The 27,567-nt window shown below is 43.8% G+C and overlaps 1 protein-coding gene across 1 annotated transcript in view; it reads right to left on the reverse strand.

The window, feature by feature from the left end:
* LOC146175481 (papilin-like) overlaps positions 1 to 27,567 on the reverse strand; it is a 142,066-nt gene that overhangs the window by 96,968 nt on the left and 17,531 nt on the right. Inside the window, 9 exon segments of the mRNA XM_084580814.1 lie at positions 1,174 to 1,224; positions 4,378 to 4,551; positions 5,291 to 5,365; positions 8,970 to 9,158; positions 15,456 to 15,530; positions 16,454 to 16,642; positions 18,179 to 18,214; positions 18,859 to 19,047; positions 25,278 to 25,451. Of these exon segments, the coding sequence (XP_084436940.1) occupies positions 1,174 to 1,224; positions 4,378 to 4,551; positions 5,291 to 5,365; positions 8,970 to 9,158; positions 15,456 to 15,530; positions 16,454 to 16,642; positions 18,179 to 18,214; positions 18,859 to 19,047; positions 25,278 to 25,451 (1,152 nt within the window).

The following is a 27,567-nucleotide window of genomic DNA, read 5'->3' on the forward strand; positions in this document are numbered from 1 at the left end:
CACTATGTGCTGCCAATGACCCACGTGAAAGCATACACTGACCATGCAGTGTGTGTTCACGAATATGTCCCAGCTCGCAGGGAAGTAGTGCGTTGACAAACATTACACTTGAAAACCACGTTATAACACGGCAGTACGCACGGCTACGTAAGCCCGTGGCTGTACGTAACAAAGAATATGTCGCTGCAGTATTGTGATTTGGAAAATTCAGAGCCTCTAGAGTCCGTAGAGAACCCAGAAGAGAGAAAGAGACCACACTGGTCGTGAAATTTTCATTCAAAATCCGCCAAAAAGCCCCCGACTCATGAACACTTTGTTGAGGTTAAGTTGAAATGGTGAAGCCTGGGGGTTAGGTAGCTGCCCCGTATTGGTTTCAGACTCCCTATTTTCTAGGTCTTTTCAGGAGTACTGAAATTGGCTTTGAATGGTCCGGGTAACGTGACAAGCTGGTCGTCGCCTAATAATTGTTCAGTGGAAGTGTCAGATTTTATACACGATTTTTATGAGAAGTTTCGCCTGGTACAGTTGCAAAGGGCTCCTTTAGTGCGGGTCGATCTAAGCACGGATGTCCGGGGAATGTTGAACGTAGAGGGTGGGCACCAACTACGGTACATCGCGTTCAAAAACAACCCAGTTACTTCGTGCCGCTAGCTGCTCTTCTGAGTCTGCTTCACACATGCGAAATGTTCCACGGCTTCACTGGTAGCTTTTTGACTAGTGGATTTTTCTCAGTTATATGAAGCTTATTCAAAGTGCTGGAAACCAGAGTGGCCTCGTTATCCTTGGAAAAGGGTTAAAAATGTGACGGCTGTTGAGGCTGTCTGTAATAACTCTGATAGTATATTATTGAAAGAATTGTTAAGGGAGATTTCGTGGATTCAACCTTCGTATTTTTTTTACATGGTTGTTGAGCGGCAGCCTGATTCCTAAATACCCGTGAATACCAGTTTTTAATGCTCTTGAATCCTTGGCAGTATGCAGCTAAAGGGTCTTCAGTTTCTTTTACGGGTCAAGATATGTGTAGTATTGTTAAAATTGGTGTCAAACATCAGTGCTGCTACAAGGAAGGAAAATGGCGCGCTCTCTACATCAAAATGTGACAGAAAATATATCTGAGAGTAACAGTATGCACGCTCTTTCGGACCTCTAAGGAATTGCTCGTTGATCTCTTACCTTCAGAAAATGTTTGCGCGGTTTCAGCGTAGGCAGCAACCTCTTCTTCACCTGAAATAGAACGACAGTTGTAAGCATGCTGCCAATGAAAGCCGACTACATAGAAACATATAAAGTCAATCCGATAGGGCGCACGTACAAGTTAAGTCGGACTCCTGGTTTTGCATGCAAGGCAGTCCTCACTCGAAGGAAGTTAGTTTTTAACAAAGAATTTATTATTGGTAATCTTTGCCCACGCGACGGTTTTCAATGCATGGCTGTTTTTCGAAAGTTCAAGGACGTAAACCTTTGCGCGAAATTGGAGTCAGTACTGTCTTTGCGGCTGAGTTAGTTTTTAACAAATAATTTATTATTGGTAATCTTTGCCCACGCGACGGTTTTAAATGCATGGCTGTTTTTCGAAAGTTCAAGGACGTAAACCTTTGCGCGAAATTAGAGTCAGTACTGTCTTTGTGGCTGAGTTAGTTTTTAACAAAGAATTTATTATTGGTACTCTTTGCCCACGCGACGGTTTTCAATGCATGGCTGTTTTTCGAAAGTTCAAGGACCTAAACTTTTGCGCGAAATTGGAGTCAGTACTGTCTTTGCGGCTGAGTATGCACAGAAGTCTGAGTCAGACATAGTAAATCGAAGTACGCAAATATATTGTGAGTCTTAAGTTCAACGCAGACACTAGGGCACACGAACAGAAGACAATATAGACAGAATGAAAATGATAAATTACTGCCACATGAAATCGATAAATAAAACATTACTTTTGAAGAGGCGAAATTAAAGAAAGAACATATCCTAAAGTCGCATGCTTTTGCTGATGCCAAATTTGCGCTATTAAAGAGAATTGGTTAAGAAAGTTCAAACGGCAGTTGCAAACTAAAGCATAACTATGAGAAAAACTCTGATATGTGCTGCTTTGCAAAAGTCAAATTTCCCCAAAATATAGAAAAGCAGCCATCATAAAATTTGGCCTAGTGAACCACTTCGCCATTTGAATACAACGGATTCCTATACTTTATAGATATCATTCAAAATTAATTTGTGAAGGAAGCCGTTACTGGGGTCTTGCGATGTTCCACAAAAAGTTTGAGTTGTGCTTTCACCTAAAATAAACTAGGCATGCCTCCTGATTGTGCTAGATGCTAGCAGAGGCATGGACTTAAGATGTAATGCTGTCATTCGCGCTTTCATAATATTTTTTTCTCCTGTTGCTTTTGACTTGGTGCGCCCCCACTGATTAGGGTAAATGGCGAACTACATCGCGTGCTTACTTTTACCTGTTGCATGATGAAGAGGCAAACAAAAAAATATCTTCAGATCGGAAACTAAAAGTCACGAGTGGCTGTCTTTGCCTCAAACACCAGTAAAAGTCTTTCGGTGTTTATTCACAACATTTGCTAAAATTGACGGATAAGTGTACTACCATAATGTATTTTTGAGATATGCTTTTGCGGCGGATTTGTCGCGAGTGATTGGGCAGTAATTACGAGTATATAGCACAACTTTTTTTCTACATCCTCACGGGTAATTTGATTTCTTCGAAGGCGAAACTACTGCGAGACGTGAAACGCATTTCTTCGTGTTTGAAAAATATCTTTCGGCAGCGTAAGGTGGAACAGCTCAGAGATCAATATTTCGAGACGAAAAGAAGAAAGCGCTTCGCAAATCGGAGATAATTACTGCTTCCTTTTTGAATATTCAAAACAGTATTGGATCATCATAACCATGAAAATGCCGTACTAGTTTTTATACTCACTTGCAGTGGATTATGGATGCGCATACAGTTTTGAAAACTGGCCGATCCTAAACGAACGCAAGGAAGATCCGGTAGTGCGGCAGGCTCTAACATCTACTTCGCTTTTGATAGCTCTCACGTTATGGTACTTTCAGTTTAATACTGCAGGCTCTCTTCATTCTCCACGTTCAAGACAAACGGAAGCGGTGGGGAATTGTTGAGCAACAAATGCAAATAGTGTATGAATTTGTCAATCTCGTATATGTCTTTGGGACTCAGGAGAAACTCAAGTCTAAGTTGTTGTTATATAGAAGATTTAATCCTTGTTTCATTTACCAATGCGTTTTTCTATGAAGCTAATGGAATATAATAGAACAGAAATAAGAGTTCTGTATAACTGCAGACAAGAACACATCGAAATTTACACAGCGCCGCCAGCACCTTTCGTACTGTAGGAGTTTACAAACGACAGTTCACTTCATCTCGCCAAGCGCGAAGCAGAGAGCTAGATAGGCTGTTCCCACTTTTTCTGCCGACCACTTTGTGTTTCCAGTCAATATACTATCTAAGATCTGCCTACAAACAGCGGAACAAGTAGGGTATCGCGAATAGTCCACATCTCATATGCAAGTTCTGAAAAGCATTCATTATCGCCGTATGATTACGACGTGAAGGGCACTTCGAAAGAACACTGGGCAATTAATACTGAAATTGAATACTGATGTCATTTTCATTGGGGCCAGCCTTTATTAACGCATGCAGCAGTGACAATTGTAATTTTCGCTTATGCAAACAAAGAAAAGGAAAGTTAGCACTTTCCATCTACGTTTGCGTCATGTGGCCGCAGATGAGGCCTTTCTTAACATTTTATTTCGATCCCCCTCCCTCGTCCTCCTCCACAACCAAATTAAAATTCTAGATGAGGGGTTCAAAAAAGCTCTCCTCGTTCTCTTCGAAATAAGTTTCGATGTCCCCAACCTGTGTACTGCCACGCAAAAGACTATCGGCGTAGCGAAATTTGCTTCTTAAAATGGCCGGCTTAGGAAAGCGTGTATTTGCCTTTCCGCGGTTTTATAGCTTCTAGCAATGAACGTTTCACTGAAACTAATGTCTGTAATTACACTGCAATGATGAATCGACTCAGATAAAGTCGAATTTGCTTTCGGTGTTACGTCAAAAATATAAGTACGCCATTCATCCAGATAACAACCTCAAATAAAGGTTCAATCGTCACCCGTGTAGCAACATAAATGATGGAGAGAGAAAGAGAGAGAGAGAGAGAGAGAGAGAGAGAGAGAGCAAACTTTATATAGTGCAAAAAATAATAATAATGTAGAGCGCCCGTGGTTGGGCCTCATTCCAGGACTCGGTCTCTGACCGAGGGAGGTCAGAAACCGAGACAGTGACTCGTAGATAAATGATGGAGTTTTCTTGTGTTAACTAAGGCTTCTTTGAAAGCGAAGGTCTGTACTTACTGCTGCAGTTCCTCTGGCACTCCTGGAGAGTTACGAAGTTATTCGTATTGCCCAAGCATCCTCCGTAAACGAACTTCTCGCAAGTATGCGAGCTGACATTGTAGTAGTAACGTGGAATGTACGCCTTGCACGGCCCAGTCACTGGTGGTAGGTCGCAGACTGGTGTCACGACGGCTGCGTAAATAAGCAATTGTCGCAAAAGAGCTCCGATGCCACCATTCTGCTGCGCAAAGCCACGAATGAATTGAACAGCACCGCTTTCGTAAATCATAACAGTGCAGCTGTTTGATACATGTTTTATATATTCTTTGCTTCGGGTTCGTGCTGAACAGCATCATTGTGTAATGGAAAGACGCACTCTAATTTTGCACTTGTGAGATTTGTCGAGACTGCTGAGCTCGATATAGCATTTTCAGATATCAAAAGAAAGCAAAACTTCATACGAATATGCCAGTTGGATAAATGCCTAAGAAACGATTGTGTTAGTCTAAAGGAGGGGCATCGTACACGTGCATCGACACTGGTAAATCAGTGGAGCCAGGGAGGCCATAAGCTGATTTTGACCAGCATATATGAAGATCTGCGATCTGGCGTACCTCTAATTCGTCATTTGAACCATTATCATTCGTAATTAATGCTAATCATCTAATAACTATCAGCAGCTTTATAAACTCTACCATCAGGTTTCGCGAAACCTACGGCACTATTTATAATAGTGTCGCATATATGAGGTCTTTACTTCCTTTATCGATCGGCCGTGAAGGTGAATGCTAAAAACGAGAAATTATGCACACTTCTCGTCCTCATATCAATGAAAATCTTAGTCCACAAGAATTACAGGGGCGATATGTGTAGGTTACAAGAGTAGCAAATTACGACTGGACTGGCCGACTGAATAATAACATTCTCTTACCTCTGCCCTGCGGCGGAAGGTATTTGACGGTTGCCAACAACTCATCCACATCTTCGGCCGAGGCTTCAGTTGTAACTGCAACAAAGTTAAATGGAAAAAAAAAATTACCAAGGGCAGTGCATACTACGCGGAGATCAGTCCAAAGCTGCGCATTATGTTTGCTTGTGTTGTCACGGATACTTTTGTGATTATAAATATTAGCATTCCATTTCCTGCAAAATTTCTTTACTGAATCTATCTGCATTCGAGGTGGCCGATTGCGTTGCTGACGCCAGTCTCCTGCTCTGCATAGAATAAGCGGTCACATAGCAGTGCGCAAGCTCCTCCTCCCACCCCTTATGTAATACCCTCTGATGAGGGTCTTTAAGGTATTAAAGTGATGTGATGTGATGTTTCAGTGAAAGCTGTACTTTCATGCTACTGGACGAGGCAGGGTGCCGGCGAGGAATAAATCAGAGCTGCTTCACTATCTTGAATGCATTTGCGCGCTCCGTGTACAACATTTCCTTTTCAGCGGTTAGGGAGCTCGACTTCAGATCACGAGTAAACGCATTTAATCCCGGTAGCAGAGGCGAACCTTATGCGCGAGTGTACTTTGCGATGTCACTGCAAGTCCAAATTTCCGGAGACTTTCGTGATAGCGTTTCTCATAGCCTGAGCTTAGGTAGGACGTTAAATACTACAAAGTCAATTAAAATCTTGCGATAAAACTAAATTTGGCTGAGTTTAAAAAGAAATTTATTTTTAAAGAACTTTACGCAAGCGTACCTGTCTCGACGTTTCATTCACATTTAGGAAATTATGGCCTAATGTTTGGGTTTGGCCAGGGCTAAATTAGGTGGCCTAAGTTGGTTTTGAAGGCAGGTAAAGTCAATTTTCAAATAGCGCATTGTTACCGTTGCTTGTTGGCAAACCAAAATTTAGTGTTGGGTTCATTTGGCAAATCGGGCCTCGCTTTCAACGCATCTTAAAAGGGCAACGCGATAGCGGCTTGTTTGTCGGCAATGTTCACGAATCGAAGTCGTTGAAGACTATGGAGTGCAATGCACAGCACCAGAGAATGTAGTAACACTCGCGGGATAATCGGCTGTGGTGACAGCTACGAATTTCTGTACCCTCCAAGGAAAATTTCTAGGTTTGAATACGCTCCACTACGACAGCTTAATGTCTACCCTTAGCTCAGTAGAGGCTTTACACTATAGGTTTGTGCCTGGTTTTGACCGTATTAAGTAGTGCGTTCGCACTGCAGCATATGGCTGGTATGCTGAAGGCCACGAGAGTATTACATTTCGAATATATTGGCTGACTGAAGCGAAAGATTCTCTTACTTCTACCTAGCGGCAATTTCATGGCTGCCAACGGATCACCCACGTCTTTTTTTTTTTCAATAAAAACTAAAAAAAAAAATAAAAGAAAAAAGAAATTCTTTAGCGACCATTTACACCACGCGGGCGTCGGTCCAGTGCGGTACATATTGCGTTAGCTGGTATTGTCACCGCTTTTGTTAATACATTAGCATTTTGCTACCGGCTAAATGCATCAAGTGAATGTATCCGCTTTATATATTCCTCTATAAAGGAGGCTGCCGAGAAGGCTGATTACATTTCTCATGCCAGTCTCATCTGCATGGAATAAGCGGTCGCATAAGTGGTAATATTCACATGGTCGCCGATGATTGTGTAATTTATCGCCAAGTCAATAACGCTTCTGACCAAACATCTCTTCAAGACGACCTTAACCGCATTTAGGAATGGTGTACCAATTGGTTAATTAAACTTAAAGCTCATAAATGTAAAATCTTGTCCTTCAGCCGTCGCCGCCACGCTTCATTTACTATACGTAATATAGCTAACCTCCCTGTACAGCCGGTTCTATCATACAAGTATTTAGCATTACCTTGTGTACCGACTTATCGTGGAGTACACACGTTACGACCATCGTTTCATGTGCTAATAAGACACTTGAATTTTTTAAACGTCATCTCCGCCAAGCCTCTAAACATGTAAAGTTATTAGCATATAAATCTCTTGTCAGACCAAAATTAGAACATGTCTCACTTCTTTGGAACACGCACCAAGCTTACCTTATAAATGCACTCGAATCAGTACAAAACAGAGCAGCCAGATTCATCCGATCATCATATTCTTACGATGTCAGTGTGTCAGCGTTGAAAGCTGAATCCTACTTATTGCCTTTATCTCTTCGTTGTCGCATTGCCAGCCTTTGCTTGTTTCATAAATTTTCTGTAGTTCACTAGGCCACGCACTCTACATCGTCCCTCCAGTCCTCATATGTAATCGCATTCGTCATCCTTTTCAAGTTCCTCGACCATGGGCCTGTACTGCCACTTTTGCCGTATCATTTTTTCCCATACTGCAGCAGATTGGAATGACCTGTCTCACGTCATCGCAACCATCACGTGTTCATCCAACTTTGACAATAACGTTACCAGTCATCTTTCTTTTTGTTAACACTTGCTCACCAAAATATATGTACCACCCCTTATGTAATACCCCTCGTGGGTCTTTAAGGTAATAAAGTGAAATGAAATGAAATGAAATGAGGTGTGTATCATCTAGAATATGAGTGCGTTCTCTTATGACAGCTATGGAAGGCAGGTGGATGATTACGGTTGGTCAAAGCGTACCCTGATACTGTTCCTCCTACAACCCACCGGAAGAAATTCAAGACCAATAGAATACTAAGGATGGCAGCAGATTATCAAAAGGGCTAATTGCTATCACACAGTGCCCTTCATTATGCGTAGTCAGTCAACAGGTTGTAACTCATAGCCTTGAGTCCAGTTTGCAGTGTAATAGGTGTTCTGTTTTTCACTGATATATGGCATTGGAAAAAATCCGTTGCAGTGAAGCTGTTGCTTGCATCTTTTTCAGGATCCCACGAGGCTTACGTGCCCACTTCACAACATCACAAAACGCACCAGAAGCCACACGTTTGCGTCTTCGTCACCAGTGTATATACGTGCGTCGCCACGACCACCAGTTTACTCTGCAGTCATTCATAACTTGTCTGCTGCTGACAACAATGCTGCAGATAACCAGCGCATGCGTAGATAGTCCCTCTTTCCTTCTTCCCCTCCTTTCTTTCCTTCTCTATATATTTGCGAGCCGGAAATAAAGCGTCGTCTTTTCGCTCTGCGAATCTGCCTGGTTTTCATCGCGTAGCTGCCGGCCTTTGGCCGGTAGAACGCAACATTGTGATAGTTTGTTTTGCACCCATGCAGTCTGCGTCTTCCTACGGCGTCCATTGCAATGAGGCTTAATTAGTTGATAGGCAGGATAATTCTGATTTCCAGTCATGTCTTAGATCTTTCGAAGCGGCCGTTCTGACGTATAGAAGAGCTTCAGTACATATGTCTCATACAAGTGCATTTACTGCGCTAATTTTTCGCGGGCGCTTTGCATGACGAGAGCTTGCTCAGCACTCAAGAGGGGCATTTAATGTACTGTGGTAGCATAATAAAATAGGCACAAATTATGAGATGAGTAATAAAGCGAGTAACAAGTGCATGTATGTAGAAAAGGGTTGGATAAAGGAGGCACAGAAAAGGGACATGCGGCCAACGTGTGATACTTTAAAGGGGATCTTAAGTGTCCCAAAAATTCGTCTGAGCACGAGGCATCAATAACCTGTTGTATATAATTGGGAGTTCACTCACCCTGGCGTCTCAGGCAAGTGACTTCGCATGCTTGTCTGGTCTCATAGTTGTTCATGTTGCCTCGGCAACCACCGTAGATAAATTTCTCACATTGACCTGTAGTAACGTTGAATGCCCATCTTGGTATGTAGGCGTCGCAGGGACCAGGATCACTTTCTGGTTTGCAGTACTCCTCGAACTCGGCCACAGCTGCATGAGAAGAGGTACGAAATGAACCGATTTTGTCAGCACACCACCCGAAACGATGGTTTGCACCGGACGTAACTACAAGTGGCTCGTGGTCTATGGAGTTTAACGTCCCAAAGTGACTCAGGCTATGAGAGACATCGTAGTGGAGGGCTTTGAAGGTTTCTAGACGTAGCTACAAAAGTAGCTACATACACAGAAACCTTCCAAGAGTACAAGTTTCAATGTGATAAACTATTTCCGACGCCATTTGTCTTGTAATGTGCGCCCCCGCAAGGTGCTGCAAAGTTTTATTTGAGGGTTGAAGCTAAATAAATTTGTAATCCTAGATTAACAAAAAAAGTACCAGGCAGTGATCACATTCGTAAGCCCGTAGTGCCTTACAAGTTGCGGGTGAGGCAATATTTAAATTATTTTTATTCCGCCCATAATACTTATTTCGCGGTCAACCTTTTGAAATGCGATGCAGTGTATATGTTCAAGACTGCGCAAGACATAGTTCTTGATGGGAGACAGCAGCGTCCAACACAAGTGGACCTCTACGATTGTCCACCTCGGACTTCCCGCTACTAGCCAGAGTGTGGAACTTGATGTTCGTTTATTTTCAAGTTGCTCAGGATGCTTCCGGCTGCTGCCAGAGCACATTCGTTTGTGTCTAGCTGGGCGGTTCTGAGTTGCATGTGAGCGACTCGCAGGAGGATTTTATGCTGGCTGTACTCAGGCAGCTAGCAGACGACGGAGATGATGCGTGGAAGAGGGCAGCGTACGGCCGTCTTCACATGGTATAGTATAGTAAGACATCAGTAAATTATGGAAGTTTTGTTCGAAGTTCCGACGAAGACGTAGCGACGTAGCGAACAAGCGACGTTGGAGATCGTTTCGGCTTGTCCGTGGTGCACATTATCTGCGTCGTGTATAGTGGTGTCTATTGGCCTCGACATCGAACAGAGTCGCCATCTTGCGGCGCAGCGGGGAACCCTGCTCAGTGTGGATGCGTGTTCGTGTTGTGATTTGCGTACGCGCGTGTGGCGTATACATCTGTTTCGGGGTTATTGTGCGCTTTTGCTTATCTATCTGCCTCTTGCAAAAAAACATGTGAACAGGTTATCATCCCACACTCCATTAAAAAAATGCTTGTCCATATCCATTACGTCATGATCGATTTAATGACATCATCAATCGATCTTCAGGCGCTTGAGATTATTTGACGCGGGGCGTTGCAAACGAAGCGGTGCTGTCATTAGGCACCGTGTCAAAGCAAGTTCTTGTTGTCGATACACCTCAATGCAAACGCGGTTGGAGTACCACAGCTACTGAAGTATGCGACCGCAGACTACTGCATAACAAAATACAGTTTGAACAGGCCACTCTGTGCCTTCTGTATGCACAATCGAATGGTCTGAGTGCTATTTTTGTGTTGCTGTTCAAGCTCAGTCCCGTTGTCTCGATGGTAGGGCGCTCGGCTGTTGAGTTCGAGAATGATTGAAAGGCGCTCCTCTGCGTTGGGATTTGACTACACGTTAAACAACCGTCAGCGGTGCCGCCCACTACTGGATCATCCGTCATAGCCGACGTCGCTTTGGTGCGGTAAACCCCACATGCAGTTTTTTTTTGCTCTTGAAGGCTTCTGAGCATCTGTAAAAGGGTCAGTGGGCAAATTTTGCTTTAGAGACATGTTCGAACGTTTGAGAAACATATCTCCCCAGCCCCTAGTTGTTATATTAAACACTCCATGATGCACCTAGGTCGATTGACTTTCCTGTTAGTCCATTCTCTTTTATCTAAGTACAGTCTCTCGAGCAAATTCGCTGCTTCTGACAAGGAAGTAGCTTCATGCGGGCTTAACCATCGGTGCTTAGTTCAGAATAAATTCATATTTATAGTCGCATGATAAGATGAACTCCATTTCTTTCGGGATAGTTTTATATCTGGCACCTGTTTTGCAAGAAACCTTAATATTTTGCTTCGCATGAGATTGCCTCACTGCTCAGTAAATACAGTGATAAAGAAATATTCAGCCTCTCAATATTACTTGCCAAAACATGACAACACCCATGCGCAGTTTTTTACAATGTCTCTGCAGCAACTCAGCTGTTGCTTACACTTCAACTTTATTGAAAATTTATCGCTGGTAGTCCTAAATTTTGTCAGGTGTATAAAGCTTCTCTCACATGGAAAAATTTATTGCCATTGTAAAAAATAATTACCATGCTAATTTGCCATTCGTCAGCCATCACACGAATCAAACATAAGTAATTGGTGCTGTGGTATACTATCAGATTCTCTGACATTGGCCGCAAGAAACATTCACCTCGTTGTGAGCTCGGCAAACTCAATCCACTCAGCGCTCCACACGTGAAGAGTCAGATTTTCTGTGCGGTGAGGTTTCCTGTGCATTGACGGCGTAATCTCATTTTCGGGACATACTTGTGCCTGCAGTGGTTGTCTATCCAGAGTTGATGTTAACTCATGTCTACGGCTGTCCGCCAACCAGTACGTTGTAAGTTCTACATTTAGCCAGATCAATCCTTGAGTCAAGTACGATATAATGAACGACGGTGTGTCTCGATTCATTGTAAAGTACTTAAGGTCAGAGCACGAACCTTGCACCTGCGTGGGCTTGATACCCAATTTGCCTGTCTGACACTCGTATAAGGCATGCACACAATGTTTAAAAGGCGATGAGAAAAACAAAGCTGTAATTAAGCAAGTGGTGCACAAAAAACAACAACCATGCCGATGAGGGAGGTACAACGCAAGAAGTGTGCAAAACGAAGCCAGTAACTAATTATTAAAGACGGGTAGTTACGTGCCTTGTTTTTCTGAAATCTGCGCTTCTTTTGTAGCATTGGCCAAATTAACGGATTTTCTTTCGCGATATTGGAACACTCTGAAGAGTAAATCGCTAATGGATTGCAGAAGGCACGTTTTCTTCGCCAACAAACCCGTCGTAAACTTGGAAGTAGACCTACGCCGCGAGCGTTTCTGCGAGCGCAGGCGGCGGCCGATCCACACTATCGAAGCGATGGTGGCGCCACCTCTAGGTCAATCTCGCGGTGAATTGGAACTGTTGCTTTTAGTATATGAGAGTGATATATAGTGTGGCATATATCTCGCTTCGCGATTCAAGTGCGCAGAAGGTGACTTCATGTACAGATTACTTCATTTGGACTCACAAAATACTTCGGCTGTTAAAACATTTTTCGAGGATGGTCGAAAATTCCAGCTTCACTGTATGCTCAGGTGAGATGAGAGTACGGTGCCCAAGTGTGAAACACGTTACAAACTTACGGCCTCCCATAGTTTCTGTGTGATCGAAACGTGGCTAAGCGTTGAAAAATGTTCATACGAAATTCAGAAGAGCCATATGCATGTACTGCACCTTCTCGATTGCCTCGTTATAATAAAAGCTTCTCATTTCTGATTATCATGCATGTACACATGCTTGAGGTGCTGACATACAAAACAGAATTTTAACGCCTTTAATTCGAGTGCTCGTTGTCTAGCGCGAATCTGCAGTGTATCAGTACGATATGCTGCTAAGATTGTATATGCGGCGCATGCGCTTGAGCAAGAAAAACGTTCAAGTGTTATACTAGTAGAAATTATGCTTAAATTATGATGGCTGAGATACTGCTTGAGGTCGCAATTTTATTGTCCCTTTCAGCTCACAACTCGCAGGAGGTAATTCCTGAGAGGGGAAACCGGAAAGGCGACAGTAAAGTGAATCGCAAATGTCATCAGCGCTGATAGCTACTAAGTAGTCGACAAATGCTATCATTCTGGAGCGTACCACGTGGTTTTATGAACAATGAAAGTGCAATTTATCAACGAAATGCAGTGTCAAATGAGAGAAGATAGAATGCAGAATTAATTTGAGGATTTCTTCAAACTTATGTGAATGTTTCACAGCAGCGCGCAACCCAATGAAGGTCACAGGGTGGCCTAGTTTCGAGGCACATTGAGCTAGTTATCCTGCACTATGGCCACCCTCGATAACGTTATGCGTTTCTTTCGCACCTAATGAGTCTAATGTTAGAGTATGCGTGCGTTGGAATGATACGCCGCCTTGCACACTGCGATGGGGAGCAAGCTACTGCTGGCAGAAAGCTCTTCAGGCACTTCCTACGAGGGCCAGCGCACCTTGATTGTACTCCTGGTAACTTGCCGCCGTTATATAACCATCCACAGTAGACGCTGATACTAACAGCTTGGTACTGAAGTTGGTCGCCAGGCGATATGACCACGTTGACACTTCCGCTTAGAAGCGAACCTACTGGCAGGCAGCGGGATCTCCGAGCTTGGAAAACCAAATCACAGTATTTGTGCCTGCGATGCCTGGGGGCTGCTTGTCTAACTGTGGATCCGAATGTCCCGCAGGGCTGCACTGCGATTTCGCCTTCTCTTCCCAAACACGAAGCCTGAGTTGGAAATTGGAAGTGCGTGTAAAGCCGGCAAGTCGTTTGGTCACGAGGCCAAAGAATCCGACGAGCAATTAGCGCATGGCTATGTCTCTTGATCGCTACCACCTGCCAGAATTATGACTGTGATTTTATCTACACGACAGCGTTAAAGGCACCGTTCACCGAAAATCCTGTGTGGACGTTGTAAGCCATAAATCAAGAGCATGACTCTGGGAGCTGGCAGCTGACATGGACGAGTACTAACTGGACGATAGGGCTTTCTGACAATACGTTTCGCAGTCGCTGCCAACTTAGACCTCTTCGCTCATATTTACTTATTTATTTAATTTACAATACCCCAAAGCCCTGATGCGAAGTGAGACATTACATAAGCGCAGAAACATTATTATACACTCACAGAAAAAACAGGATGCAAAAACCGGAGGCATATGCAGAAGAAAAATAGTATCATAATTTTTGGTGCACGAAACGTCACTCGGAACTCGTTCTTAATAGCCAAAAGCAAAGGTGATAATTTGAACAAGTTAGTTCTGCAATGGGGTAGGTATACTTTGATTGGATTATCGGTGCAATGAGAGACGTAGGATGGAAGGCGAATACATTCAAGTAGAAAAGTGGAAGTGCTGGGCAGAGTTTGAAGAAATATAGAGCATTTAACCGAAAGCAAGCCGGAGAAGAGGAAAATACTCTCTAACCACGTTCATTGCGCCGGCCCACTGTTGCCAGATCTGAACGGGCTGTGCGTTCGCACGCTTTATGTATGGCCGAGTGAACTCGCTCCTCAGAGTTTTGCCGTTTAATATGATTAAATCCCTTCATCAGTGCCTACAAAATGTTTTCTACGATCCAAGTTCATCATTATGAGAGCAGTTTATTGCAGTACTCTTGCGCATTTCGAACGAGTTCACGCAAGGCTAGCGTGCCAACAACCGACCGTCCAGCCACGTGACGTTTCTGATCGACCTCATAGCACAGAAGAATGCATCATATTATGGGGAAATAAAAACAGGCATGTTAAGAGAGGTCCCGGTCTTTCGGATCTGCATATATTAATGGGAAAGAAACGTCTTTCGCTTGTCCTGTCTGACACTGATATGCCAGACATTTATCGCACCAGAACAACTCATAGGCCGTTTCTTGAAAAGCTTGCGTTCAGCATAGTCTACCATTCGTTGACTATTGTATAAGAAACTCTAACTAGAAAAAAAAAATGCGCGGAATTGTTGTGGCGACTGGAAGAAGAAGGAAACGAAAATGCACGGGCCTGCTACTGGCTCTGTAGCTCAGCCACCTCCCCTGCCTCGTGCGGACAGACAAAAAAAATAACAGAAGAAAGAAAAAGAAGAGGAAGGGAATTACACGCGCGTCGCAACAGCCATCGTCCACCACCGAAACGGTAGCGGGTGCAATGACGGCCTACAACAAACAAAAATGTGGTAGCAGGCTGGCCCCCGCCGCAAGCGGCAGTGACCTACCAGTCCCAGCCCCGTAGGGTCAGAAGCAGCCACCCTCCGCGGAATTACCAGCTTCGGACATGTAAAAAAGAATGCGATGTTTAGCCGCCTCAGTCGCAGGAACTGCGCCTGTACTGCTACCTGATAAGGCTGATAAACGATGTCAAGTATGGCGCGGGGACTAGTATATGGTTCCACAAAAAAAAAAAAAAAAATGTTCGCAATAAGGCACATAGGAATTTAAAACAAAAATAAAAATGAAGCATTCTTTGCGTTTCTAGGATAGCCTAGCGGAATGAAAAAAAAAAAACAGCTAAACAAACCCTGCAAATTAAATGAAAATAATTCATATACGTGTGTGTAGAAGCATAGCAAAATCGCCCAGATTTTGGGCGTCCGATCGAAACATACGCTTTCTTCACCTTTCAAGTGAGGGGGACGTTTTTTGATGGCTGCTGAGAATTCCTCCTCTTTTTCAACCGATGCTTGAACGGAAACTGAAAAGAAAAATAGAAATGCAAAAATAATCACTCAATGCCTTTCACAGTACACTAGTCTTGAGCAAAGGCTACGAGAATTTGTGCTCTTGGGCGCTAGTGGGATGCCCTCTAGTATCGTAAGTATAATTAATATTACCTACCAAAAAATTGCAACGTTGTCAGCCCTAGTAGTGCACTTGTCCCGCATTGTTTCCTATTTCTCTTTTTTATCAATGAAAATTATTTATACTATTCTTATTGGTAGTGATATATAATAAGTCATATGAGATATACTATAGCCTTTAACTCGCATTGCATATCCTATATTATTCGCTTTTATTCCAAACGAGACGTCGCGTTTAATGTGGGCATTATGAAATATTTAAAACTCCAGATTGAAGTAATGTGGCCGGGACTTTACCTAACTTCTGGAGCCACTTTTTCTGGATTTCATTGGGTTTTGCTACTGATGAACTATGTAATTCGTTCGCATTAAAACGTCTGATAAATATTGGTACAGGGACCATCACATCTGAGTTCGCGCATTGGGAAACGGTTTCCAGCGCGTGTCATCACGCGTACAGTGCGTGAGGCTCCGGCACATCAGGCTGCTTTGTAGCCTCTTTGCTTCAGGTGCTGGCTTGCAACGTGAATGTTCCCATATCGATGCAATAGACACGCGCTTCAGGGAGCAAATCCCTCACCCTGTTGATGTGTGTTCATCAAGATTGTGCATGCATTTCGTGAAGAAGGCAGCTGAGCAACTATAGTAAAAAAAAATAATTTTGTGTCTCAGGTCCACATTCTTGACCATATTTGATGCTATTTTTGCCTTCAAAGGTAAGGTCTTCATCGTTACGATATATGCAAATACTTTATTCTTTTCAGTTTTGTCTTTGCTCCTGACATCAAGAACGAGTCTGAATTGTAATAAAACTCACCCACGCGTCTCAAGCAGCTAACCTCGCACGTCTGAATAGTCTTGTAGTTGTTCTTGTTTCCACCGCAACCACCGTAGATGAACTTCTCGCACAGGCCCGTGGTCACGTTGAAGTTCCATCTCGGCATGTAGGCGTCGCAGGGACCGGGGTCAGCCTTAGGCTTGCAGTACTCCTCGAATTCCACCCCGGCTGTATAAGGGTAAGGAAAAATCCCTTACTTTATTCATTTTGAGAGTCCAAAGGTAAATGAGAAAACTTACTGATGACAACATTTTGTTTGCAATGTTCCCAGATGCGAGGTGTGCACGTAGACTGTGCGGGCACAAGAAAATTAAATTTTAATCACAAATTCAGGAAATAAAACAACCAGTCATCATTTTCTACATCGTGGTCAGTCTCTTGAAGGGTGACTCACCGCATGCGTACAATAGAGTGCTACACGAAACACATAGGGTCGTATAATGCATTGTTACCCGTTACGGCTTCTGTGCCACCAATTCTGATATAACTACAACAGAGTCAATGTTAAACAATAATTAAAACCTATTTAAAGACAAAAAGCATATGCAAGCATTCCTGGTAATGACTATGCTCGGCATAAACTTTAGCTTTAAGGTGTCGGATATGTGACCATAAGAATTGCACCTGCATACGAGCTTGTAAAATAAAATCCACTGCCAAAACTTATTTCATTTCTAGAAAGTGGAAAGGGGCGGAACGCGTGGGGTTGCTTTCGCTTGGCTTTGAGGGCTGCGAAGTAGAAGTAGCTCTAATGAGAGAGTCCAACAAACTCTCGGGCACTTGAGGAGGGTCGCCACTAAAAAAAGAGGCCTCAAGGAGAGAAATTTAAAAATAATCCAGGCATACGTAATAAACAGAATCAGTTACGGCATGCCTTACCTGGACATCAAGACCGGAGAAAAAAGAGAAATTAGACTACCTGAACCGAAGATGCCTTAAGGAGGCGCTAGGACTGCCCATGGGTACCTCGAGCGAACGACTGCTCGAACTCGGGGTGCATAACACGTGGGCAGAATTGGAAGAGGCAATGCGAGCCCCCCAGGTAGAGAGATATCACTACCGAGACGGGCAGGGTGATCTTTGCAAAAGTAGGCCTCAACCCAGACAGAGGTGTTCAAAAAAAAAAAAGTCACAATTCATAGGGAAAGCAGGAACGCCTTGGTAGTCCCCCCCCCCCCCCCCCCCCCGCCCCTCCCTTCTCTAGAAACATGCATCCAGAATTTAACGTCGAAAGAAGGCCTAAACGAGCCGAAGCCTTAGAGCGACGGTTCAAGGACATGGGAGCGAAGGAAGTAGTTAATGTTGATGCGGCAAGTGGCAGAACAGATGCGGCGGTAGCCTCGGTAGTCGATGGCCGAGGGGAGCCAGTATCCGCGGCATCCATCAGAGGCCGCAACATAGAGACTGCGGAGGAAGTTGCGATAGCGCTAGCTTGCGTAGGAACGGAAGCCAAGTTCATAACTAGCGACAGCAAAACTGCCATCCAAAACTACCAGTCGCCGTTGTGTGCGCACTTCTCTCTCCTCGTACTTCGTTTCTTTGACTGGTTTTTCTCGTAAATTTTCAGATGTGTCTCGCAATCCTTGAACTTTTGGTGCCATCTCGTAAAGCCACGGCACGTGGTATGAATTAAATGTTCAATAAATCCTGAATTTCTTAATGAAGGATGTTGCATTCATGTAGAGGATGACATTTTTAGCTTACCTGCATCGGCTATAGCTTCCTCCAAGGCAGTTGTGTCTGCGCATGAACAAAGAACAGGGGTGCAGCTTTAGTATTTCTTTACGCATAATCGCAACGTGCAGTTCCACCCTTATTACAGAGGAATGCGTATGAACTGGCTCAAATTGCACAGTTGTGAATGGTCGGTACCCTGTCACTTTTATAGCATCGGGAGCCGCTAAAGCACCAGCCTACAAACTGATAAATAAAACAACAGAGGCACGAACTAATTAGTGACCGTATTATTTAGATTTGCCCTCTCACCAACGAGCCATCAACGGATTTGCACATTTTCCTCTGGAATGCTGTGCGCCAAACCACAGGCACAGGGCTTCGGTTGCTGTCGGCGATGTACCAAAAACAATATCTCGCATTTGTCTTTCTTTGGCTAGCAAAATGAATGAGAATGACAGGTGAAATATACGCTACACCTTCTAGAATTCTTAGTGGCTATTTTCGCATTCACCTCGTAATCTCGTCAGTTATAATACCAGAATACTACTGTCAACAGAAAAGCAGCTCTCAGGAAGCCTCTACAAGACCTCAAAATAATTGTTCCGAAATTTGTTATTGGGCAGCAGCTGTATACAAAAGTGGCACGCTGCGCTGCCAATATGTTTATCTTAGAATAATTTAGGTATATTTATAGGTGTAATACATACTTTGTGGCAACTTGCAGGTCTTCTCGCAGTCCTCTTTGGTGCGGTACTTGTTGTCGGTGCCGTCGCAGCCTCCGTAGATGAATTGCTCACAGGAGCCCTTGATGAAGTTGTAGCCCCATATCACCATGTGCGCCCTGCAGGGTCCGGTCTCAGGCCTCGAAAGGCATTTCTTCTGGTACTCTGTCTTTGCTGTAGGTGGTGGAGGAAAAAAAAAAAGGTATGCGCACAAATGACTTTATACTGTCCATTTTATTTGCAGCCGACGTGGCAATGAAAATTAAAGACTGTTGATACGTTGTGGAGAGGTGCAGAGTATAGTCGAAGGTGACTGAAGTGGCCATATGCGCTGACTAAAGCCATAAAATCATGAAGCCAGTGTAAGTGAACTGGAGCGGAGTTGGGGCTCTATACTTATGTAAAACCCTGCTTATACTTGTCTTCAAGCAATGACAATGGTACATGTAAAGTCGCTATCTAATATGTGTAGCAATAAAGACCCAATGTTATACCATGAGCAGGACGCTCCAGAATACGGTAGTAACTAATCATAACTAGGATGTTTGCGAGTGGTCGTTGTAGTTGCGATGCATTTAGAAAGCTGCTTTATTAATAGCAACAGTAGGGCCCGATTCGGAAGCCTACGTTGAAGGCCGAGGATTCATTAAAACTGCTGCAAAAGCCCTGTACACCCTAACACCAGTGCACCCTACTCTCTCAGTTCACTGTGATAGCGGTACACAATTGTGGCCTATTGAGCATGAAATGTTGGTTTAGTATGCAACGGCTTTAGCAACTGCTAACTACAAAACGAAACTTTTAAACATGTAATAACTGTAGGCATGCTAAACAAGAAACATTTCACGTACTAAAACATAACTATACTCATAAACATATGCGCCACCACACAGGGTAACTGCAGTGCAGATTGCTGCTACTCGTGTCGTCAACTAGCGGGGGCGAGTATTAAAACTTAGTCGGCCTAGAAGTTATCAGTCGCTTACCAAGTGAGTGTTTGTACCGGATTGTATTTCAGTCGGTCTCAATAGTCTCTGGCACCTCAACTGCCACGGATGTGAAGCGGAAGAAGAATAAGCGTCGACACTGCTGCGTGACATACTTTCGCCTCGTAGTCCCGATGGAGATCCAGAGACAAAGACAGCCTTCCGAATAGACCGTGAGAACAATTCGTCCCACATTTTTGCATATTTTTACATACGTCTACCTTGTGCGAATGCAGCTTTCTGCAATGGCTGGGTTGAACAAAATTATTAATATCAGTAAGAGTGTTAACTGATCCATGCAGAGATGTGATTCTGTATTGAGTTTGAGGCAACACTCTTATATTAGAGCACGCATCAGCTGGAGAAGGCATTTTCTTGAAAGTATTCGAATATACGGTTGTAGTAACCAGTCACAGGGTGCGTGGAAAGCAACGGCAGTATACGAGTATATCGACGCGAGCTGGTGCGAAGTGAGGGAGGACTGGGGAATGCGGCAATGGGAAAGGGCGACACCGATGTACTTTTAACGACCATGCTGGCGAAATGTGTGGATTCCGAGTATTCTATGCTTCGCTTTCATTATCGACAGCTCACTCACTCCGTGACGTCTGGTCCAATCCAGCTCTGAAAGGAAGATCAATAGTCTTACAGCGGATCATCACGTGTTACCATGAAAATTCTTGTTTTTCTTTTTGGTCATCGAAGGCCATTCTTTGCTTCAAAATCTATGCAGTGTGATGACCAACTCGTCCTTAGACAATAACTAAATAGTTGGTCTGCTCTAGGATATGGTGTTTAGTTTTGCGCATTACATTTATAAGGTAATATTTGATCATTCGCCTCCATTCGCTAACATATGCGTTGAATGCGATAGAAGTTAGGTAGGAAGGAAATGACCATGGAGTAAATTGAAGAGTACGCGTTAAAATCTGCCTTAAGAGTAGACGCGAGAGCACCGTTAATATCGCCTTTGCATTCCGCAGATGTGTTAATTACCTCGCTTAAATTTGTAAAGATTTGCAATTATTATTAATTTAACATGAGGACATATCCCAAACTTATGTAAGTAGTCATATGAACCACAACTCGTTCACTAGGTGCCTTTCTATCACGCTTGGAACCCATGACCCTTTTTGGCCTATGACTTCCAAATAATTGGGTACAAATTTCACCACCAGCATTGCAGGTGTTCTATTGAAGAGTGTGAACAATGGATTTCAACCGCATCATGAACTGATCTCCTTTATACTCTCGGCTATCTGTGATGTGACTGTGCTGATTTCTCCCATCCCTCTCTTACCCACAACTTTTATATCCACTCGCTCTTTTCCCCCAGTGCAGGGTAGCAAACAGGTTTCTTTTACCGGTTAACCTTCCTGCCTTTCTTCCTCATCTTCCTCCTGTTCCTCTCCAACGCCACCTGTCATGGATATTACGCACTCATTTCGGCAACTGCCTTCGTTATATCCACTGGGCTTGATTCGTTAAATCCAAATTTGACTCCTAGGTCCATGAGTCGGGTGCAGACGTGTTCATCACGAAGCGACGAAGTGGCGTCCATCTGCGGCCCCTAATGCGGCCGCCCCAGCCCTTCGAACGGTCGCCCCTCACTACGGTCTCGAGGACCAAAGCTCCCCAGTGCGAATCCCTCACAAAAGCTGAGTTGCAACTCAATTAGTAATTCTAGGATTCATATTGTCCCGAACCCTCACTCCGAACTCTCTGCGCCAATCGGGTGGTCCACAATTTAGACAGTAATGGAGGCTCTAAGCGGCTCAATCTCGGTACATGTCCGGGTCACATATACATTTGAAACTCGATTTAACAAAGTTGAGGGGAGCCGTGAATTATTTCATTAATTGGGAATTTCGTTAAATCGAGTGATGAATTTCTCGCTCCTATAATCTGGTACATTTGATTACAAGGTGCGGTGGCACCGAAAACGCTACCGCGGCATCATACTAGCGAAGCCTTAATACTCCCAAAATAAAATACTGCCAGCAAAAATTACCGGTGCCGTTAGTGCACAAGAAACAAAAATGTTACTCATCAAGAAGAGCCCGAGAGGTCTACAAATTTATTTTCCAGCAATCAAGTCGGTGATCTTTGCCTGCTTGCGCTTTGTAAGCAATGGCCGCGTCGATTTCTCGTAGGTCTGAAGAGCTGAGTAGCATCGTAGGCCTAACAAGCTAAGCTTGAGAGAAGAATGCATTAAAAGGCACGGGGAAATATCCGCAGAAGCACAATGGCGAACGAACCACACGAAGCACGCCACAAAAAAGCATCTAACAGCAACAACGCCCCTTGAAAGGCGACACAAGACTTTTTTTACCGCTGTCACCACGTGGTGAATTCAATTGAACGCTACAACTCTTGTTTTGCTCCGCGCAGTTTGAAAACAAGCGGGACGAAGATGCACCGCGCTGTTACCATGGGCTCGCAGTCAATAAATTTTGGTGGTGCTCTCTACAAAATAGACCAAACATAGCCTGTTTCCACCTTTATCTTTTGAAAAAAATAAAATAAAAAATGGTTCGTTAAATCGGGAGGGATCACGGAATTGATTTCGTTTATTTCGAGATAGTCAAATCAGTGGATCCTATAAGCGTCTGAGGGGGAATTAAAATATGTTCGTGGAACCGGGACTTTCGTTAAATCGAGTTTTGACTGTATACCGGAACAACAGCATACGGGGTAACTATCGGCCCTGCGGCCACGCACGCGCGAGAGAGAAAGCCTGCAGTGACGTTACACCTTCAATATTTTTTCTCATTCCCATTTTAACCGGGTGGTGAAAAGCGTCACCCAGCTCGTACGTATTCCGTTCAGCGCTAAATATTTTTAATTAACTAGTTATTTGCGCTGCACAGTCAAAAACTACTCTCATCACTTTTTCAACCAATCCACAAGTTCTCTCTTACTAGCTTCCACTGTTTCATACTTTAGCACGCCATGACTGTCTCGAAACCCCAGTTCTTCTCGAGTCCTGGCGTGGGCCTGGTGCGCTGGTGTTTGAATCACCTTACATTCTACAACAATATGTTCAGCCGTTTCGCTGCTATGCATGCAGATGCAGCAAATGTCAAATTTTTGCCGGTAGCATTTCATCCTCAAGGAACATGTCCTGGCTTCTAATAATAGACCACTACGTTTGGATTTTTCGAAAAACGTTTCGCTTTAAACTTTTATCTTAGTGGCCTTAAAAAGCTCCCTCGGTTTTTTCAGCATTCTCCTTGGCCAATGAATATTTTCTGAGTCTCGTATTTTGTTTCAAGGTAGTTTTTTTATTGATCTCTTTGTTTCGTCACTTGTATCTTTTTGCAAGCCATCTGGTTATTCTCCTCCATGTCGTATCAAAACTGCACTGGTACAAGTGCGTGAAAAAGGCTCTTCAGCCATTCGCAAATGAATTCAATGGCCTCTACATTTTCCAATAAACTGTCGTCCTCCTCCTTTATATGGCGCTGCGTCTCTTCTGAATTCCCGCCAAGTGCCTTCAGATTGTTCAAGAACTTTCTAGGTGTCTTCTTATTGTTTCTTCGAATATCTGCCATCATCCTGTCGGTTGTAGCATTAATTTTGTTTGTATCAAAAAATGGGCACGATTCTCTTGTTTTCTGTATTCGTCCCATTTCTGTTAAAGCTCAGGCAAGGATCATTTTTGTTTTCGATGAGCTCTGAAAGGTGCTTGACGGCTTGCTATTGCCCCTTTAACATTTACGCCTCACCAACATTTGGTTTCTTTTTGCCTCTTCACTGGTTTCTTTAGCACGAAGACTATTTCCGTCTGAAATTTCCACCACCTCTTATACATCCATGACCCCTTTGCGCTTTTCTTTGGCTTCTCTACGTATTTAGATATGGCTATCAAATGCCGGTTGTTCATATACGGATCTCCGTGATGCATGTCGTGTCTCCGCGGTCAAGCGTTATCCTCCCCGCTGGAACCAAATCTCACCGTAATCTTTTACGGTCGCTCACAATACTGATTATGCTTTCTTCATCTATTTTCATTGCATATATTGTTTCATATAAGCCTCTCGTCCATATGCACAAAAGTGAGTAGAGCAGACCTACAAACGTAAGCAAAAGTACAAACGTGAATGTAGAAGCGTAAGTAGTCTCTGTAGACTGGGCAGCTATCGTGCCGGATAATGAAACAGCCGTCGCTGAAGTGGCCAACAAGTACTTAAGGGCTAGCTCTTCATGAAAGAAGGCACAGTAAGTGGAAGGGCTGGAGCTGCCTTCATTGCGCATAAGCCAGCCCTGGCCTTCCTTGCTGATCGTAAACAAGACATTGAAGCGCACCGGCCGCTTGACAGGATGATTGTTGCACACAGCGCTGATTCCGGGAACTCAGTGATGCGCGATTCACGTTGTCAGCAGAAGTGTAGCCGAACGACACACTAGAAATTTATAACCATGCTAAATAGCCAAGCGAGAGTGGGGGCCAAGGTTTGCATGACTCACGGCATTCTCGCAGGTAGCGCGCGGTACGAGGCCGCAAACGCCGCTGCCTCAAAAGCCATGGCCTATCCCCCTTTTCCTAGGGCTGTTAATACGCCAATGGAAATAAGTCTTGGAATCGGTTAGGGGTGCCTTGGGTGTTTTGTATGTGCCAGAATTCTACAAGTTCTCACTTGCAGTGCCGGGTTTGATGTTAACGGTTCTTGCGTGCTCGAAGGCAGTGAGATGGTATAAGTCCTTACAGTACTCCGCGACTACACTGCGCTCTCGACCGATGTTTCGGACACGTTTCCTGAACGGTTGAAGCTTTGAAGAAAATTCTTCGTTTTGCTAATTTAACTCGAGGAACAGTCAGGGCAGGAATGTTTGTACACGATGCTGGGAGATCGTGTATTTGTTGCGCGATCTTTTGTCCGCGGAATGAAGCAACCCCAAGGGTTGACGGTTATTTCTCGGAAACGTGTATGCTCAGTTTGCAAAACAGGCTAGATTGTATTTAACCTGCGGCTGTCATATGCAGGGTGGTGATTGTGTTGTTTCGATATTACCTACAGTATGCTGTCAATCCGTTAGTTCATGTAAAACGGCGGTATCTCGTGCAACTTCGGTACAATTGTGAAATTTTTCTTTATATTTTTTCTTCGCACAGCTTTAGGGACTCTAGATCACTTACACGTGCGGGTGTAGGTAAAGGTTGATATGTTTTCGGACAGGAAAAACATTTTAAGATGTAGGTTTGTGTTTAAAGGTAAGTCCCACGCTATGGCTTATTTGTTTTAATATCCTACTTTATGACGCATTTTTATCTTTGGCAAATGTTTCTCTGACCTTAATACTCCCCGTAATGAAGGCCTCTCCTCAATTGTGAAGCTGTTTGTCCGCAAATGACCTTCATTACGCGAGTAAATACATAGCTTTTATTTCAACAAATTATTGCCGCTGAAAACTCACGGTCACAGCTGTACTCGCAGAGTTCCTTTGAGTCGAAGTTGTTCTTGTTGCCCTGGCAGCCTCCGTAGACGAACTCCTTGCAGGTTCTGCTCTCCTTGTCGAAATAGTAGCGAGTGAAGAGCGCATCGCACGGCCCGACGTCTGGTTCGGGCAAGCAGGCGAAATTCGAAATTTCTGCAAAAGATCGACAGTCACAAAAGTTTTCATTGACGGCTGCTTTAGAACCTTCCTCCTTTAGTGAACTGCGTTAAAGTCGGCGTAGTAAATTGTTACTCAAAAGTTCCCAAGCGAAGAGCCTCATAAGGCACGCGGAGTTTATAATCACTGTAAGGGCAGCGGATACGCAAAATGTAAACCGCATGAGGTCGCCGTGTGATTTTGTACACATAAAATACTATTCAATGAGGGTTGAATGCTTCAGCTGGACTGCTAAGCGGCAGTGTATGGACCTGACTGTCAGTAACGAGGAATATACAGAAGAAGTACTGCTATCCTGAGGAACTCGGATTTTTTATCACATTCGTTGCGTAACATCATTTCTAAACCAAACTGTGCCGAATAGAGACTTCGCGGATCTCCATGGATGGATATAAGGACCATTAGCTTTGAAGCAAAGCGGTAACGGGCGCCTCTATGCTAAATATATTTTGCCTTTAGGCTAATCTTAACACTCTAATTTACTGGCATTATCTGCAAATACTTTTTCTTAAAGAAAAACAAATAGGTTTACTTTCCCTCAGTGCTAAATGTAAATTTTGATTTGTGCCCTAACTCTTAATTTTGGGGTGCATATATATATATATCTTGAATATATATTCTAACGCTAACTGTAATCAGGAGTATGTAATTTGTAGATAGTGATTGCATACTAAGCGGTATTGCCATCGAACGCAAGTTCCGTTATGAATACAAGAAGAATGAAAAGAATGTACGTGCCATTCGCAGTGCAAGTCCTTTTCTCAGTCAATCGCATGACATGCAGATGACAGCGAATGACAAGCAGGAAAGGCGACGACGAAGCTTATTACAGCTATTGTGTTCCACTCTTAAGGCGGAACCCAAGTTTCTCAATTAATAAAAAAAAATCCCTGATTTCGCTTAAAACGGCACTGCTTCTTGAGTTATAATAAAGCAGTTCCTTCCTGTTTGTTTTCGGTTTTCATTTTTATGTACAGCAACGATATCTGCTCCTCTTCCTGTTAATTTTGTGTTCAAGCTTATATATTTTCGCGCTTCTTGCATACTTATGGTGTAATTCTGTAGTAATTTCTGTTACTCTTAATTAATTTGTAAGTAAATTTATGCATTTCATTACGCTGCATCGTATACAGCTCGTTCCGTCGTAAAGATGCCGCCGTTTTCATGAGTTGAAATCGTTCGAAACGTGCCCCAAAAAGTACGCATGGCATTTTTTATCAAATTTGTGGTGCAATAGTTATTCCTGCTGCGTTCAGGCCGAGGTCATACCATTTCGCTTCTCGTTTAGTATCCACAAGCCAGTCAAGGTGACGGCTAATTTTCGGTAGTGATTCTAACCGAAGACGCATGTACCTCCTATTGTTAGTCGTTACTGTAAATGTGCCCGTCCACCTAGAAGTGAGACAGATACTCACAATTTGATTTTTTTTGAAACCCAAATCAACTAAACAGTTTTAAGAATTTGTCAAACTGTGTGCCCTTCTCTAAATGACAAACTGCCAAACGAAAACATGCGAAACCATGCGAAACCATGCCAGCTAGTGTTTTCGCAGGTCTCAATTGTGTTAAATGTACTTAAACCTTGGCTAATTTTGCGCGATGGCGTATAGGGAGCTTGCATGAAGCGATGCATGCTTGGTAATCTGGCATGATGTCGACAGCGGATGACGGGCAGCACAGCTACCATATCGCAGCCATGGCTGAATTGACCGAGTGCCTTGTCGTTTTCGACGGTCCACCGAGAAAACACGCGGCTGTTCGTGCTCTGACTTTACGTGAGTGCAGGGTGTCGGCAGTTTCCTGAGGAACGTATGCGTCGATCGACGCTGTCCCGAAAGATCGGGCACCATATGAAGAAATGCAAAGCAATGCGGCGCGGAGCTGTTCATGTTACGCGGGGACGAGTGACTGCACTTCGCGTCTGAGCCCGTGGCCACCGGTCGACATCACCGTCATTCATGATTTCTAGTTCTGGCGAGTAGTTTGATACTTGCGCGGATTGGCGTCGATCTCGCGTCTGTTGGCCCGTGCGAGCCATTCGCGTCGGCGTCGCTAGAGGGATCATTTGCCTTCTCGCACTCGTACAGACGTA

The sequence above is a fragment of the Amblyomma maculatum genome, chromosome 10 (assembly GCF_055883805.1).
Source record: "Amblyomma maculatum isolate TAMU_Amacu chromosome 10, ASM5588380v1, whole genome shotgun sequence".
NCBI classification, from domain to species: domain Eukaryota; kingdom Metazoa; phylum Arthropoda; class Arachnida; order Ixodida; family Ixodidae; genus Amblyomma; species Amblyomma maculatum.